Genomic DNA, 18,650 nt, shown 5'->3' with positions numbered 1-18,650 from the left:
AACTGAAACTCTGTGCTTCTTAAGTAATAACTACTTTATCCCCTCTTCTTAGCTCCTGGAAACTACCATTCTACTTTGTGTCCATGTGATTTTGACTGCTCTAAGTCAAATCTTACATAAATGATAACATACAGTATTTGTCTTCTTGTGACTGATTTATTTCACTCAGCATAATGATCTCAGAGATCTCACAGTTCATTTGTGTTGTTGTGTATGTCAGAATTTCCTTCCTTTTTAAATTTAAATAATAGTTATTCATCCAAAACAAATGTAGCAAAATCTTAAATACTTTCAGTTTTTATATGAGATGAATAGTTATGTTGGTAAATTTAAATAATTATTAAAATGAGTTTTGTTTTATTGCCTTTTTTCTATTCCAGCTCTTTTCTGTATATTTTTCACTTTTCACTTTGATATCTCTGCCTTATTGAAGTGTTTTTAAGAACACAGATACCTGACACCTCAGAGAAAAGCCTTTAAACCCAATATACATGCATGTGTGCTAAGTTGCTTCAGTCATGTCCAACTCTTTGTGATCCAATGCACTGTAGCCCACCAGGGTCTTCTGTCTATGGGATTCTCCAGGGAAGAATACTGGAGTGGGTTGCCATGCCGTCCTCCAGTTAAACTCAATATATTCAAGGTAAATTGTTAATGTTATCATGTTTCATTGACTCTACCTTGCCTGTGGTTTGTAAAAAGTGAAAGTGAAAAGTTGCTGAGTCGAGTTGGACTCTTTGCAACCCCATGGACTGTAGCAGCCCACCAGGATCCTCTCTGTCCATGGAATTCTCCAGGCAAGAACACTGGAATGGGTAGCCATTCCCTTCTCCAGGGGATCTTCCTGACCCAGGGATTGAACCTGGGTCTCCTGCATTGCAGGCAGATTCTTTACCACTAGCGGTGGTTTGTAAGGTCCACTGGTATTTCATGTACTGTTAAGATAGAAGAAATACTGCTAATTACTTAAAAAATGAATAATAATATCATAAAATGGGGCTTCCCTGGTGGTGCTAGTGGTAAAGAATTTACCTGCCAATCCAGGAGATGCAAGAGATGTGGGTTCGATTCCTGGGTTGGGAAGATCCCTTGGAGAAGGGCATGGCAACCCACTCTAGTATTCATGCCTGGAGAATCCCATGGACAGAGGAACTTGTCAAAATTGTTTACTGTAAAATCTATGAAATATAATACATGTGTGAAAAAGGCTCTCATCATACTATAACATGTGGTCCCCTTGTACTTTGTTGACTCTTATAAAAGACTAGAATGAAGGAAATTATTTGACTATTTCATGTTGAGAAGCTGATCAAAACTTGATTTTTGCCTTGTTTTCTGTGGTTCCCTCTATGTTATTATATTCAGTAAACATTTTTATACCTACTATGCACTAGCCATACTGATGACAGTAGCTAACGTGCACACACACAAATATATCCACACCTGTCTTTTACTCTGTGCTAGACACTATTTTGAGCACTTTATATATTGTCATTTACTAAATTTTACATTATCCCTATGAGGTAGATACTATTACTATACCCATTTTACCAAATAGAAACCTGAGGCACAGAGAAATCAAGTGACTTGACCAAGGTCATACAGCTAATAAGTGGTGGAGCTAGGATTTGAATGTCCTAAGATTGTCTTAACTCCAGTCTATGGTGTCAGTGGTATTCTTAGATACATAGATCATTGACATATTGTGCCTTCCCTCAACACAGCTTATGAAACAGTGTTTGAGGGTATGTTGATAACTTTGCATAAAATTATTATTATTTTTTTGGTAACGAATTTTTACTTTTATTTGTGTTTTTAGGACATTCAGTCAGAAGAAGGCTGCTATTGAAAGAGAGTATGCACAGGTAAGCTGGCAAGAGGAGGTCCCTATCCTCTCATCCTTCTTTGGCTTACAGGCAGATATGGTTGTTGGAGAGAAGCATTGGTATCCCTGCGTTCTCCTCTTCTTTGGCTCTCTCACTTTTTCCCTCCTTTTACTCCATTTGAATCTTCAGATGAGGAACTGAGTTGCTTCTTACTACAAAGAAGTTTATGAACATTCTGGGAGAAAATAATATTCACAATATTCTGAAGTATTTACAAGTATAAATAATAGTGAATAGATTTTACAAGTATATATATTCACAACCGTACATTTCATCCCTACGACTCATTTATTTTGTAACTGAAAGTTTGCTCCATTTGATTTCTCTCACCTGTTTTACTTACCTGGTTACTTGTCTCATAAAAAGCTTTTTTGAATAATCCAGGTTTTTTTCTTCATGATTAGATTTAGGTTAAATTTTTAACAAAAATACTGCACAGGTGATGTTGAGCCTAATGAGGTTTTATGGTTTGTTGTTACAGATAAACTAGAGCACATCCCTGATATTGCCAATTTTCTAGCCTGATTGAATCTTTAACAGTGATAGCAGACCATTTTATCATTTATCAGTTTTCAAGATCAGTTTTCATGCCTTTTCTGTTTTTTGGGGTTTTTTTTGCGCTAAAAAAATGAATATTTGTTATGTTAAAAACATTTGCAAGGCATAATTAAAAATTAAACATCTGAGAATGTTTTAATTTTAACTTACACATTTCAGTTTAAATTATTAAATTTTTTAAAATGTCAAAGTTGGTGTATTCTTAGCTTTCATTTATACACATTTAAAAATCTACTGAAAATCAGAACATTTATCTCTTGCTGTGGAAATTTCCTTTAGAGAGTCTGCTTGTTGTTAAATTGAAAGTATGTGGAACGTTTATGCTGCCACCTATCTAATGGATAATATTTGATAATGACACTTCCTTTCTGGGACATTCCATAGTTTTGGCTATTTGTTGTTGGTACATCATCTAAACAATCAAGACTATTTAAATATATTTAAGAAATGGGATCATAATTTATGTGAACAACTTCTTTGAATTTTTAGTTTTCTTTATCAATTTTACCAATTTTAAAGCAGTCTTTTAAAATATGGTAGTTGTGTTTTTTGTTTCTTTCTTGTATTTAATATTCTTTTTTTCCATGTGGTATATAATAGGTCTTTGTTGGTTATCCATTTATAGCAGTGTATTTAATATTCTTTTAAGTATTTTAATATTTTGGTTCATCTCTGTCAGGAGCTAAGTCTTATGAATATTGATAATTTCCTTAGTTGAACTGTAGGTGAATGGGGAATCTATGCTCTGTAAGGAATTACTCTAATTTTCTTATAAAAGTATTATTTTAAAATTAGTTTATTTAAAGATATACCACTTTTCATGTGTTGAGAAAATATTTTGAGCACTCTTCCAGCTTTTGTGGATATGCATGCCAAAAAAAGAAGAAGAAAAAAAGTCCTAGTACTTACAGAACTTCTATGGTTGTATATTAACTTCCAATTAAATGTATTAAATTCGTTCTCTTCAGGGAGTTCCCTGGTGGTCCAGTGGTTAGGACTCTGCACTCTGTCAAGGGTTTGATTCCTGTTTGGAGAACTAAAATTCCATAGGCTGTGAAGTGCTGCCAAAAAGAATAATAATAAAATTTAAAAATAAAAAATAAAAAAAATTCTCTTCAAAACAACTGATGTGGCATTATAGTCAATTGAAAAGAATGAAGTTATTCATAGAAGTTATTACTTATGGTATATGTTGTCATCGTCTACACAAAGAATTAATGCGCCAAAAAGTTTGAGTATTATTTGTGAGATTTAGAGATCATACAGATGAGCTGTTCCAATAAAAAAAATATGAAGGAAAAGAATTTAAGTGGGATTGATCAGATGACAGCAACTTTAAAAATAGTACCTTGAGTACATGCAACCCACTCCAGTGTTCTTGCCTGGAGAATCCCAGGGATGGGGGAGCCTGGTGGTCTGCTGTCTATGGGGTCGCACAGAGTTGGACACAACTGAAGTGACTTAGCAGCAGCAGCAGCAGCAGCAGCAAGTACATACAGACTAAACTTGTAATATGTTTTTAGGGGAATGTTAGAAGAAAGAAAGAAAACAATACTGTATATCCTTATTTACACTTGAAGGAATTTGAGCCCTAAATTTTTTCAGGTTTCTTGCTACTTTCAATTTCCTATAAGAACATTAATGTTTTATTTTTAAGCACGGTTTGTGAAATTCATTTTGTAATTCTCCAGAAATAATAGATGTATGGCATATCTATTTATACAAATAGAGCAAATGAATCTCTAAAAACACAGAAGCAATGTGAGTCATTAAACAGCATTAAGTATTAGGGTAAAATTTAGTCTGGCTTTTGACTACAGTTAGCTAACCACTGAGGTATTGGTAAAATTATTTGGAATACTCAAACTGAAGTTGCTAAAGGCGAGTTCTGTGTATTAATATACTTCCTGTAGTCTTTGGCAGAATGCTGGTAGTGAAGGAAGGATACAAAAGGTTACTGTGGCTGGAGAGAAAGAGCAGGAAAAGTTTGTGAGCTTTAAGGGCGGCTCCTTGTCTGAGGACAAACACAGAGCAAATACGGACACCCTGTCAAAAAGCCTGTGGTATCATACAGTCACACCTCAAGTGCAACTTTTTGCTATTTTTATTCTTTTAAGAAAGAAATTTATGAAGAGTTGGGCATACTACCCACTATCCTGTGTGTGTGGCAGGGTTCTGTTTTAGTGAATTTGCTCACAGTAAAAGTTTCAAATGTAACTTAATCTAGCTGTGTACAGTTAGCTTTCTGGCCATTGCTCTTAAAGAATCATTGGTAAAGTTATTTAAAACACTGGACTATATACTTGGAGTTTTCTATTTTGCTAGCCTTGTCCTGTAGAGCAATAAAGAAAACTATCTTGAGAAAAAGTTGAGGATTATTTTCTGTGTTCATGTTGATACTTATGTTTTAAAATTATTTTACTTTTGAACTCCTTAACTTATGCAACAATAATTAGAAATAAATTTTGGGAGAAAAGCAGACAGATTTTTTTCCTCGAAATTCTTGATATACATAGTTTGATTTTTAAAGTTTTAAGAACTATTAGGAGAAACAGTGGTAGATCTGAGTAAACATTAGTATTCTTTGGCATGTAGATTTGCTATTATAGTTTAGTATTTTTTTAAGAAACTTTGTTATATTTAGTTTTATTATCTTGCTTGTTTATTTGTTTTAATTTTAAGAACTTATTTAGCTCTGATCACACATATAATTGAGGATTTATATGCAGGATATACTTTAAAATTTTATTTTTTATTTTTTCATTGAAGTATAATCAATTTACAATATTTTATTAGTTTCCCAGTGTACATACAGTATAGTGATTGAGTTTCTTGCATATTATATTCCATTATACGTTATTATAAGAAATTAGGTATAATTCCCTGTGCTGTACAGTAAATCCTTATTGCTGATCTATCTTATGTATAGTGGTTTGTTAATTTTATACCCCTAACTTGTTGCTTCCTCCTTTCCTCTTCCCTTTTGTAACCACAAGTTTGTTTTCTATGTCTTCGAGTCTCTTTTTGTTTTGCCTATACCTTGATTTGTATTTTTAGATTCCACATATCAGTGGTATTATACTGTATTTTCTTTCTCTGTGTGACTTACTTACGAAGCGTTATGTTCTCTAGGTGTGTCTACAGTGCTGCAAATGGAGGTATTTCATTCTTCTTTATGGTTGAGTTCATATTCCAGTGCATGTGCCACATGTGTGTATCTCATATCTTCTTAACCCAGTTGTTCCTTGATGGGCACTTGGGTTGCTTCCATGTTATCATGGCTGTTGTAAATGGTGCTGCTGTGAACATTGAGATGCATATATCTTTTCAAATTAGTGTTTTCATTTTTTCCTCATACAGATCCAGGAGTGGAATTGTTGGATCATATGGTAGTTCTATCTTTAGTTTCTTGAGGAACCTCCATACTGTTTTTCATAGTGGCTACAACAATTTACATTCCCACCAACCATGTAGAAGGGTTCTCTTTTCTTTAATGGCTGGCTCCTTAAAGGGAAAAAGTGAAAAATGACAGGAGGGAAAACTATTAAGTCTGAGAACGAGAAAGAAAAAGAATTGAAGAAAAGAAAACAGAGCCTAAAGAAACTGTGTGATACTGTCAAACAGACTAATTATACATTGTAGGAGTCCCAGAAGGAGAAGAGAAAAGGTTAGAACTAGGCTTTGAGTGGTGTTATATCATGTTTGAACAGGGTATATTTTGCTTAGTTTTTTTTTAAAAGAACTTTTAAATAAGGATAGTGGATATAGCAGGACAATACACTATTTGCATTGTTAAATAGGAATATTTTTTGATGTTATCATAAATGAGATTGTTTTCTTAGTTTTCTTTTTATATAGGTTGTTGATATAAAGAAGCACAACTAATTTTAGTATGTTGATTTTTGTTTTCTTCAACTTTAATAAATTCATTTATTCTGATAGTTTTTTTTTTAAATAGAGTCTTTAGCATTTTCTGCATATGGGATTATGTATTTGTAAACAGATAATTTTGCTTTTTCCTTTCTGATTTGGATGCTTTTTCTTTATTTTTTATTGTCTGATTGCTCTTGCTAGTACTTCCAGCATTATGTTGAATAGAAGTGGCAAGAGTGGGCACCTTATGTAAGTTGTGTATATAACTTTTTAATCATGTTTTGGACTAGTAAGTTTTAAAGTCAGGAATCTAGTCAGTTAATTTTTAGGTGATTGATGGGCAAATTGTGATGATATCTAGTTATAACAATGTTACATTAATATGTTACATCTGAGATTGTCTATTTAAAATAGAATATTGGCATATGTAATATATGTATGTTTACATATTACTATGTAATGCCTGATTTTCAGAGTCATTTGTGCAGTAATAACCTCAGATCTTAATGCCAAGTTGCTATAGCATAAGCCTGACTGGTTTCATGACTTTTAGAAAAGTGTTGTAGAACTTTTAAAGAATGCAGAATTGGCAGTCCTGGCAGCTCAGTGCCTCATGCCTCTCTTAGTTCACTGAAAGGCTGAGGTATTCTCATTCCTGGTATTACTGTGGGGGTGCAATACATTACGTGGGAAGCTCTGATTTAGAGCTAGTAGATAAGGAACATATTCTCCTTTAGAGCCTCAAAAAGAAACAAGGCTGCTGACACCTTTATTTCAGACTTCTAGTCAGCAGAATTCTGGGAGAATACATTTCTTTTTTAAAAATGTATTTATTTATTTGACTGTGCTGGGTCTTTGTTGTTTGGGCTTTCTCTAGTTGTGGCGAGTAGGGACTACTCCCTAGTTGTGATGCATGGGCTTCTCACTGCGTGGCTTCTCTTCTTGCAGAGCACAGGCTCGAGAGCATTTGGGCTTCAATAGTTTCAGGTCCCGGGCTTTAGATTACAGGCTTAGTAGTTATGGTGCATGGGCTTAGTTGTCCTGTGTTGTGTGGGATCTTTCTGGACCAGGGATCAAACTGGTCCATGTCTTTGGTATTGGCAGGATTCTTTACCACTGAGCCACCAGGGAAGCCCTATTTCTCTTTTAAGCCACCTAGTTTATGATACTTTATTACAGCAGCTCTTGGAAACTAGTATAGTAACCGACAATAATTTTCTTATTCTGGTATTAATTTGAGACACTTGATGTAGTTACATGTATAAATATGATTGAAAAGAGGATATTTTCCCTCCTGACTTATGGTAACCATAGTTTTTGAAATACTAAGTATTCGCTAGACATCATTATTTTATTTAAATTCTTAAACACTATAAGATACTATTATATCTTGTACTTTAAAAGTAAGTCACCAAGACTCAGAAAGGGGAACCCTTACGCAGTCTGAATGTTGGTGTCTGACCAAAGCCTATGTTTTCTTTCCTCTCTCACTGTTTCTTTATGTACTAACAGAGGCCAGTTTCTGTTGGTGGCAGTAGCTAGTATTTATAGATTTTCTTCTTTAACTCACAATTTACGTTTGTATAATCTACACAGATAAAGAAAGACGGTCTCTTAAATGTGCCTTTTCCTAAAGTTCTGAGTTCTATATAATTTTAGTATTTTCTTGCATTTTTTATTTTCAGCCAAAGGCCAGAATATAGAAATAAATTATATTATTCTGTTCATCTGGGATCATCAAATAACTAAAACCATTAAGTACCAAAAATTTCTCATGGAAGTTCTGAAAACTTTAGAGTTACCTCTAGAGAATCAGAATGATTACAATATCCATTCTTGTTTATTAGCAGCTTAAAGTAGATCATTCAGAACAAATGGCTAGTGATTGACTTTTATTTAAGAGAGCCCCCCAAATGGAGTGACTGCTAATAAAGATGAATGTAATTGATACAGTATCATCTATCCCATTTATGATGACTGGTTATAGAGAAAATCAAACCTTTAAAGTATCTTTAGTGGAAGAAGATGACACGGTCTTGAACATGATGGTTTTCATGTTTGACGACAGATGTTTTTGGAGGGGGACTTGTGACACTGCTGGATAAATATTGAAACACTGCAGGGATCAAATGTATATTTGTGCAGCTTCTTAATTCAATCCCTTTGCAAATAGTATTTATTAACAGTGTAGTTTGGCTAACATTGAAGACCTACCATGTGGCGGCTGTTCTTAGGTGGTAAGAATGTCCTTAATAACATTAGAATATTTCCTTTCTGAAGTGAAGTGAAAAATTTGTATGGGTAATGAAAAATAACATTTTAATTGGCCTTGTTGTTCTTCAGTTGCTAAGTCTTGCCTGATTCTTTGTGACCCATTGACTATCCTTCACTAGAACTTTGCAAATATACAAGTAGAGTTTTTAAAAGTAGTATATATAGGTAGTTAATTTGATCATGGTATCTGGTCCCATCACGTCATGGGAAATAGATGGGGAAACAGTGGAAACAGTGTCAGACTTTAATTTTTTGGGCTCCAAAATCACTGTAGATGGTGACTGCAGCCTTGAAATTAAAAGACGCTTACTCCTTGGAAGGAAAGTTATGGCCAACCTAGATAGTATATTCAAAAGCAGAGATATTACTTTGCCAACAAAGGTCCGTCTAGTCAAGGCTATGGTTTTTCCAGTGGTCATGTATAGATGTGAGAGTTGGACTGTGAAGAAAGCTGAGCACTGAAGAATTGATGCTTTTGAAGTGTCATGTTGGAGAAGACTCTTGAGAGTCCCTTGGACTGCAAGGAGATCCAACCAGTCCATCCTAAAGGAGATCAGTCCTGGGTGTTCATTGGAAGGACTGATGCTGAAGCTGAAACTCCAATACTTTGACCACCTCATGCGAAGAGTTGACTCATTGGAAAAGACCCTGATGCTGGGAGGGATTGGGGGCAGGAGGAGAAGGGGATGACAGAGGATGAGATGGCTGGATAGCATCGCTGACTCGATGGACGTGAGTTTGAGTGAACTCCGGGAGTTGGTGATGGACAGGGAGGCCTGGTGTGCTGCAATTCATGGGGTCGCAAAGAGTCGAATATGACTGAGCAACTGAACTGAACTGAATTTGATATTATATATAGTTTAAGCTTTAGTAATAAAGGAGGAGCATGCATTCTAGGATATTAAAAATCTGAAAGAAGAGAAGCAGTCTCTGTAAAATAAAATATTTTTATTAATTTGTAGTTATTAGCAGGAATCATATAGCACTGTTTCTTTGTGATGGAATTGAATTGTTACATTCTTCATAAAAGTAAAAAGGACATGCTTACTGTCTTTGAGTTAAATCTTAATCTAATGGAGAAATAGATCCATAAACAAACGAAACTAGCTCATCTAATTTTGTGTAAGAGAATCATTATCCATTGTTAAATAAATGCATGTCTAGGAAGCATCACGATGAACAAACCTAGTGGAGGTGATGGAATTCCCGTTGAGCTATTTCAAATCCTGAACGATGATGCTGTGAAAGTGCTGCGCTCAATATGCCAGCAAATTTGGAAGTGGCTACAGGACTGGAAAAGGTCAGTTTTCATTCCAGTCCCAAAGAAAGGCAATGCCAAAGAATGCTCAAACTACCGCAGAATTGCACTCATCTCACATGCTAGTAAAGTAATGCTCAAAATTCTCCAAGCCAGGCTTCAGCAATATGTGAACCATGAACTTCCAGATGTTCAAGCTGGATTTAGAAAAGGCAGAGGAACCAGAGATCAAATTGCCAACATCCGCTGGATCATCGAAAAAGCAAGAGAGTTCCAGAAAAATATCTGTTTCTGCTTTATTGACTATGCCAAAGCCTTTGACTGTGTGGATCACAATAAACTGTGGAAAATTCTGAAAGAGATGTGACTATCAGACCACCTGACCTGCCTCCTGAGAAACCTGTATTGCAGGTCAGGAAGCAACGGTTAGAACCAGACATGGAAAAACAGGCTGGTTCCAAATAGGAAAAGGAGTACGTCAAGGCTGTGTATTGTAACCCTGCTTATTTAACTTATATGCAGAGTACATCATGAGAAGTGCTGGGCTGGAAGAAGCACAAGCTGGAATCAAGATTGCTGGGAGAAATATCAATAACCTCAGATATGCAGATGATACCACCCTTATGGCAGAAAGTGAAGAAGAACTAAACAGCCTCTTGATGAAAGTGAAAGAAGAGAGTGAAAAAGTTGGCTTAAAGCTCAACATTCAGAAAACTAAGATCATGGCATCTGGTCCCATCACTTCATGGCAAATAGATGGGGAAACAGTGGAAATGGTGGCTGACTTTATTTTTCTGGGCTCTAAAAATCATGCAGATTGTGACTGTAGCCATGAGAAGAAAAGATGCTTATCCCTTGGAAGGAAAGTTATGACCAACCTAGACAGCGTACTAAAAAGCAGAGATATTACTTTGTCAACAAAGGTCCAAATAGTCAAGGCTATGGTTTTTCCAGTAGTCATGTATGGATGTGAGAGTTAGACTATAAAGAAAGCTGAGCGCCGAAGAAATTGATGCTTTTGAACTGTGGTGTTGGAGAAGACTCTTGAGAGTCCCTTGGACTACAAGGAGATCCAACCAGTCTATCCTAAAGGAGATCAGTCCTGGATGTTCATTGGAAGGACTGATGTTGAAGCTGAAACTCCAGTACTTTGGGCACCTGATGCAAAGAGCCAACTCATATGAAAAAACCCTGATGCTGGGAAAGATTGAGGGCTGGAGGAGAAGGGGACGACAGAGGATAAATTGGTTGGCTAGCATCACTGACTCAATGGACATGGGTTTTGGTGGACTCCGGGAGTTGGTGATGGACAGGGAGGCCTGGAGTGCTGCGGTTCATGGGGTTGTAGAGTTGGACGTGACTGAGCGACTGAAGTGAATTGAGTGCTCTTCAGTAGAGCACTGCTTCAAAGTATTGCCCACGTGAGAGAAAGATTTTGCACTTTAAATCACCAGTTCAGTTGAGTTTGAATTTGAAATTCATATCTGAAATCAGTTTTTATCTTTTCTCTTAATGTACATGTTGTGTCTTTTATGATCAGCAGTCACATAGGTCTCTTGTTTTTTGTATCTGAACATTAGTTGTTCTGTGGTAAGTGGAACTGTCTGTCTCTTTGATGAATTCTTTACATAACCTGCAGAGTGACTTCTGGGTAAGCAGCATAGCCTTATTTTAAATCAGCTGGTCTCAAAGAATGTAAAAATGGGTGAAACTCCATCCAGCCTTTTAATATAATGTATGAGTAAAAATAATGAGCAGAAATTTGATTTTAATTTAAGTTTTAATTTAGTTTAAACTGCTGTTACTCTAACATACGGAGAAGGCAATGGCACCCCACTCCAGTACTCCTGCCTGGAAAATCACATGGATGGAGGAGCCTGGTAGGCTGCAGTCCATGGGGTCGCTAAGAGTCGGACATGACTGAGCAACTTCACTTTCACTTTTCACTTTCATGCATTGGAGAAGGAAATGGCAATCCACTCCAGTGTTCTTGCCTCTAGAACCCCCGGGAAGGGTGGGCTGCCGTCTCTGGGGTCGCACAGAGTTGGACACGACTGAAGCGACTTAGCAGCAGCAGCAGCACTCTAACATAAATTGTTGCTCTTTCTAATTCTCTAAGTTGGTTTGCTTTATGGATTTTCTGAGAAAGCAGGAAATGACCTAATGCTTTTGCTTTAAAAGAAGAAACCATAACACTGCCCAGGAAATACTCACCCCTCACTTCCCCACCTAGAGAGTCCTTTAATACAGGATTATATTTCCCTCGTGATTTATGTCTAGTACTTAGTACAATATCTGGCACACCATAAATGCTTAAATAACATTTGGTGGGTGAAATGAAGAATGCTTTTTTCATGTCTGCTATGAAAATTCCAACTCAGAATAGGAATCAATAAAATGTTATTCTTAAGCCAAAAAGGTGATATTGCTAGAAAGAAAGAAAAGCATATCTTTTGACCATTAATTGATAGCCACAGGTGGCTTGTGTAATGTAAATTTATCCTTTATATTCTCAGAAATCAATCATTTAATGAAGTTTATATTTAAATAGTTTGCAGAAACTTTATTTCTCATATGCTGGGGTCCGGCCCCGGCTGATCCAGGGAGTTCAAAGCGGGGACGGCGTCGGCGAGGATCAGGATACAATAGCTTCAATTAGGTATTAATTAGAGATATAAAGAATAATAGAATGAGGATAGCTCAGTAGGAAAAATCAGTGGAGAAAAGAGGCTGAGTAGCTTGGTTTACACGGGAGACCGATAAAACTTCAAGACAAGAAGCTTGCACCACTTACGTAGGCCGCAGGCATCCTTCCGTTCTCCCGAAGGAGAGGAGACACTGAGGCCTCCCCGGTCGGATCTTAGAAGCCCAGGCATAATTAGTAAGCATGGCAGGTTCCGCGCTCCAGATGGAGACTCAGCCAGAATTTGAGAGAGAGAGAGACATGGGGAGACCAGTCTTTCGAGGAACTGATCCCAATTCTTTATTTTCCGTGGTCTACGTTTATACACTGAGATGTTATGCAAAAGTCATGCAGGGCTCAGCAGTCCTGACTTTTATCAAAGTCAGGTGCTTCATACAAATGTATACAGAGGTCTTAGGGGTGTTACATCATCTTCTGGCCAGGGGGCCTGCTGACAATTTATGACCCTCTCCTTGTGACAGCAGTCAGTCAACCAGGACACTTATTTCTCCAGGGGTGATTATTCTTGAAACAGACACCACCCAAATAAAGTTACATTCCTATAGGGTGAGGGTGTAGTGGGTTTTAGTTAAGTAAAGAATTTACTTAGCCTAAGGTCTAACGTGATTAATATCAAAGGTTAATACTTATTTCTTCTATATATTCATTAATGTGTGTAAGGGCAGGGGATGTGGAGACTTAGCAACAAACATTGGCTCAACAAATGAAAACCCTTCACCAATACAATTTCTAGTCAGCCCACTATACTTATACTAATGGTTTTCTAACTTTTCTAAGGAACCTGTTTTTAGAAGGTTTAAAGCGTCTCATGCCTCTCATGGTTGGGAGGCTGTGAGCAATCACATGTGGCCGGACAAGCCTGTCAGGCAGGCCAGAAAACCTTCAGAGGAGTTTGTAGGTTAAAACACTCTTGTCACGCCCAGGAGTTTTTATTAACTGGAGCTCTAAGTTAACTCCTTCTCCAAAAGAGGTGGTGGGGGACGGCCCCCCGTAAAGTCAGAGGTGTAGGTGAAAGCACAAAATAGTAAAGTAGGCAGGCTCTGGTTATGGGGGTAGATGCTCGAGGATTTCCAGAGGGACTCCTGAGGCTTATCCCGCCTTTGCGTATGTCAGGCCTCCTTCCTCATGACCTTTGCCATGGGCCGAGTGCCTCACTCTGGCCCTCAACACTCATAGTAGGATTAAACTCTTACATCCACTTAATGACATTTGCATTCAGTTTTTAAAATATTATATGTATATAATTTAGCAGAATTATACTCTTCGTCTTCACAAACTAATAAATGTAAACTAAACATTGATTCAAGGATTATTCATTTGTATTGAACTGCTATTAATGTTGTTAACTAATTTGAATGAACATATATTAAAATAATTTTATTTATTTATTTATAACTGCAATGGGTCTTAGTTTCAGCATGTGGGGTCTTTCACTGTGGTGTAGGCTTTTTGTTCTGGTGCTTGAACTCCAGAGTGTGTGGACTTAGTAATTGAGGTGTATAGTAGTTGCGGTGCACAGGCTCAGTTGCCCTGCAGCGTGTGGGATCTTAGTTCCCTGACCAGGGATTGAACCTGTGTTCCCTGCATTGGACGGCATATTCTTAACCTCTGGACCACCAGGGAAGTCTCCAAATATTTTTTAGTGACTTAAACTTTAGAACTCGATGAGTTAGGAAATATAAGCAAGTGGTTTCTTAAATCATTTTTTTCAGGGTCTCTACAAAGATAAATAAAACTTGATTCTTTATCCTCAGAGGATTTAGTCATGTAGGATAAAGCAGATATGAGAATGAATATATAGTATAAGGCATAAAGAATAAATAGTAGAAGGCAAAATCAAGTAGTTTCTAAATCACTACTAAGTAAAAAGTACTAATTTAGTAGTTTCTAAACCACTACTTAGTAGTGATTTAGTAGATTCTAAAATCTTGTATTTAGCAAGATTATAAACAGAAACAATACATATAATAGTGAATGATAAGAGAAGACTGTGGATAAGGCATTGACTATCAATTACTTTTGGAATAAGATATGCCAGTTCTTAAACTGAGGCTCTCTTTGTCCAGTTTGGCTCAGTTCTTAAACACTGGGGCCCATTTTCAATGCTTTTAGATTTGGGGAATTAGGCATCTTGACTATTTGCTAAATATGGTTCTCTAGAGAATAAGAATTTTCTAAATGAAGAATATAACGTGATGGTTAAGAATATGGTGTGAATCCTAAGTCTGTCATTTACTAGCTGTATAACATTGGGTGGTTTACTTAATCACTCTGTGCTTCAGATAACCAATCTATAAAAATAGTATGATGATGATAATAATAATACCATATAGAGTGCTGCTGCTAACTTGCTTCAGTCGTATCCGACTCTGTGCGACCCCATAGACAGCAGCCCACCAGGCTCCCCCGTCCCTGGGATTCTCCAGGCAAGAACACTGGAGTGGGTTGCCATTTCCTTCTCCAATGCATGAAAGTGAAAAGTGAAAGTGAAGTCGCTCAGTCGTGTCCGACTCTAGCGACCCCATGGACTGCAGCCTACCAGGCTCCTCCGTCCATGGGATTTTCCAGGCAAGAGTACTGGAGTGGGGTGCCATATAGAGTAGAATAGAATAGAGTAGTCATTTGTCTTTATTTCTTAATAGAATATGCATTCTCATGGATAGACACTTCATAGCAGAATAAATGACTGGAGAGTCTAAGATAAACAAGGTAACAATGCATGTGAATCTATGTGTGTGCATGCACACACTCACATAGATTAAGAATCCAATTGTAGTGAAGTGAGATTATAACTATACTTAAAATAAGGGCAGGGAAACTGAGCATTTTTGTTACTGTTGTTGTTCAGTTGCTTGGTCATGTCCGGCTCTTTGCGATCCCATGGACTGCAGTGCACCAGGCTTCACTGTCCTTCACTATCTCCCAGAGTTTGTTCAAACTCACATCCATTGAGTCGGTGATGCCATCCAATCATCTCGTCCTCTGTCGTCCCCTTCTCCTGCCCTCAATCTTTCCCAATATTAGGGTCTTCTCCAATGAGTCAGTTCTTCACATCAGATGGCCAAAATATTGGAGCTTCAGCTTTTCAGTCCTTCCAATGAATATTCATGGTTGATTTCCTTTATGATTGACTGATTTGATCTCCTTGCTGTCCATGAAACTCTTAGGAGTCTTCTCTAGCACCGCAATTTGAAAGCATCAATTCTTTGGCACTCAGCCTTCTTTATGGTCTAGCTCTCACATTTGTACATGACTATTGGAAAAACCATAGCTTTGATGAGCATTTTAGAGCAATCTAGGATTTTTAATATATCCCAAGTTTCAGGAAGAGAGCAACTGCTTTTTGCTTTTTTGTAGAGAACATTGATGTTTAGGTCAGAAACAGTGCTAGAATTCTGAGCGATCTAAAGCCTGGATGGTAGTTACCTAAGTACCTTCTCTGATTTTTAAAATATTTTCTCTGACTCCTTAAAAATGATCAGTACAAACTGAATGAGACCCCCCCTTTTCTTCTATTTAATTTTCCATTGTGTGCTGTTAACTAGTTCTCTATTTCTGTTTTTAATTCAAATAATTTAATTTGTACTTGTGAAGCAAGTACAAATTTAATTTGTACTTGTGCTTCCTTCCAAATTCTTTCTTTGCAGCCAAGTATATTGTAGTAACTAAATTTTTCAACTATTGTCATATTGAAAGGATGTTAAAATGGTAATATGCTTAATTTTATTCCCTTTTATTATTAATACATCTAAACATGCAGCAAAGTTGAAGAATATAACAGTTAACACCCATATACCCACCTACCATTTAGTATACTTGCTTTATCACGTATCTATCCATATATTGGTCTTTCTTTCATTTAGTATTCCATTTTATTTTTGATGTGTTTCAAAGTAAATGCAGACATCAGGACTCTTTCCTCTAAATTCCTCAACTAAACTTTGTTTTTGAAAGATCTATTTTTCCCCTTTTTTATTTCAGTGCGCACTGATGTTTTAAAACTTTTTATTTTCTATTTATTTGCTTTATTTTATTTGTATTATTTTTGTTATGACTGCACTGGATCTTCATTGCTCTGCGTGGTCTTTCTCTAGGTGCCGCCGGCAGGGGCTACTCTTTGTGGGGTGCATGGGTGTCGCATTGCAGTGGCTTCTCTTCTGCGGAGCACAGATCTAGGTGTGTGTGGGTTTCAGCAGTTGCGTCACTCAGGCTCAGTAGTTTCAGCATGTGGGCTCAGTAGTTGTGGCGCATGGACTTAGTTGGTCTACAGAATGTGGGATCTTCCCAGACCAGGGATGGAATCCATGTCCCCTACATTGGCAGGCAATTCTTATCCACTATACACCAAGGAAGAAGTCCCATTCTCCCTTTTTAATATAAAAGACAGGTTGGCAAGCTACAGCCATCTGGCTTGACACCTGCTTTTGTAAGTAAAGTTTTATTGGACCATAGTCAGTGCTCATTTGTTAGTGTTATCTCTGGCTGCTTTCTTGGTGCACTGGCAGAGGTGACACAGGGATCATATGGCCTGCAAAGCCGAGAGTGTTTACTCTCCTCCCTTTACAGAAAAAACCTGCAGCCACTCATACAGAGGCCATGGAACTTCTTTCTGATTCACTGATAGTGATTTTGTCAATCAAGGCATTTATCTTCTATCCTATTTATGTGGAGCAAAAATCTTCTTTTCCAGTTAATCTTCTTGGATGCATGACAGTCTTTTGGGAATTTGAAGACAACTTATATGCTTGCTCTCATCTCTTTCTGCAAGTCTGTGCACCACTCCTAGTCTTCCCAGTCGTAAAATTGTGTGGTTTATTCAGTTCACACTTGAATGACCTATGTAACTCAATTTTAAACCTTTCACCTATCTTGTTTCCTATCATTATTCCTCAGACATTGATACTCAGATCAAAATCCAGTTTGTTAATCCTATGGCTCAGAGCAGTCTGTTTCTTCTATATTTTAATTTTTATTAAGTTTTACTATGCATTTCTTATGTACTGTTCACCCAGTGATGTTATTACTGTTAATATGGACTAAGATGCATTATCCTTACAGGTAGCTATATTATATTAGTGGCTTTTATTGAACTTAAATTCAGAACCACTAAGTCTTTTATGTATCTTACTGTTATAGCAGATCTTCTCCATTCTTTTCTGAACCCGCAGCAGAACTTTTACCTTTGTGAGAGTCCACTGTATCGACATAGCTGACTTTGCCAGTTTTATTGAGAAGTTTTTGCATCTTGAGTCTGTCATTCTTATGTTTTCTATTTTTCTTAGTTGTCCTGTGAGAATTTAACAGTAGTTACTTCATCATCACCTTGCTACATGTGCACAATCATTGAACACAAGTGAAATTTTTGTGGGAGTTTCTCTTAGAACTTGTGGTAAAGTGAATAATTTCTCAGCAAATAATCCTCTCCCATCCTTTTCCTTGGGCTGATATACTCATCTCTGACTCACTGACTTTGGACTTGATCATATGGCTTCCCTGAGCCAATAGAATGGAGATGGAAGTGGCAGCAGGCAGTTTCTAAGATGAGGCTTTAAGAGCCCTGCAAAGTTTCTTTTAGCTCTCTTGTACTTCACCCATTTCCTACAAGAAAAAAAAGATTGCCTCAGTTAATTACTGCCCCTTTGGATTGGGTTCCAAAATAAAAGATAAGTGAAGGAGCACTGAACTTGATTCACAAACCTAAAGAAGAGATACTCCAGCCAAATCTGAGTTCATAACGAATTTGTATTTAATACTGTAAGCCATTGGCATTTTTGGAGTTGTTTGTTATGCAGCATTAGTTCACCAATAGCTGATCCTTATACGGTTAAGCAAGCCATTCTGTTTGTAGGGAATCGTCTCTGAAATGCCTATTACTTGTAAATAGCAAAGTGATACTAGACCATCTTGAACCCTGGGTGAAAGGAGATCAGAGGTAAATTTTGTGCTAAGATGCATGTCCATGGCAGAAGATAAGAGATCCTCTGAGGAAAGGAACTATAATTACTAAATTATACAGGATACACAGATATATGCTACTGCTCTGGCTTGTGCCTCAAATGCTTTGGGTCATTTCCTTACTTCTTTGCAGTTTGATTTA

At 37.0% G+C, this 18,650-nt stretch overlaps 1 protein-coding gene across 5 annotated transcripts in view; it reads left to right on the top strand.

The window, feature by feature from the left end:
- FCHSD2 (FCH and double SH3 domains 2) overlaps positions 1-18,650 on the top strand; it is a 244,156-nt gene that overhangs the window by 35,613 nt on the left and 189,893 nt on the right. For all 5 annotated transcript variants that reach the window (XR_015142154.1, XM_086340652.1, XM_086340649.1 and 2 more), the window contains exon 3: positions 1,820-1,865. Coding sequence is in view for 4 of the 5 variants with exons in the window: in XM_086340652.1 (XP_086196778.1) it covers positions 1,820-1,865 (46 nt within the window). In the remaining variant the exon portion in view is untranslated. The remainder of the gene's footprint in view (positions 1-1,819; positions 1,866-18,650) is intronic.

This window comes from Bos grunniens, chromosome 15, assembly GCF_055505025.1.
Source record: "Bos grunniens cultivar Pamir isolate PY7600 chromosome 15, Bosgru_T2T1.0, whole genome shotgun sequence".
NCBI classification, from domain to species: Eukaryota; Metazoa; Chordata; class Mammalia; order Artiodactyla; family Bovidae; genus Bos; species Bos grunniens.
The sequence above is the reverse complement of the archived record's forward strand: the minus strand, read 5'-3'. Positions and strand labels throughout refer to the sequence as shown.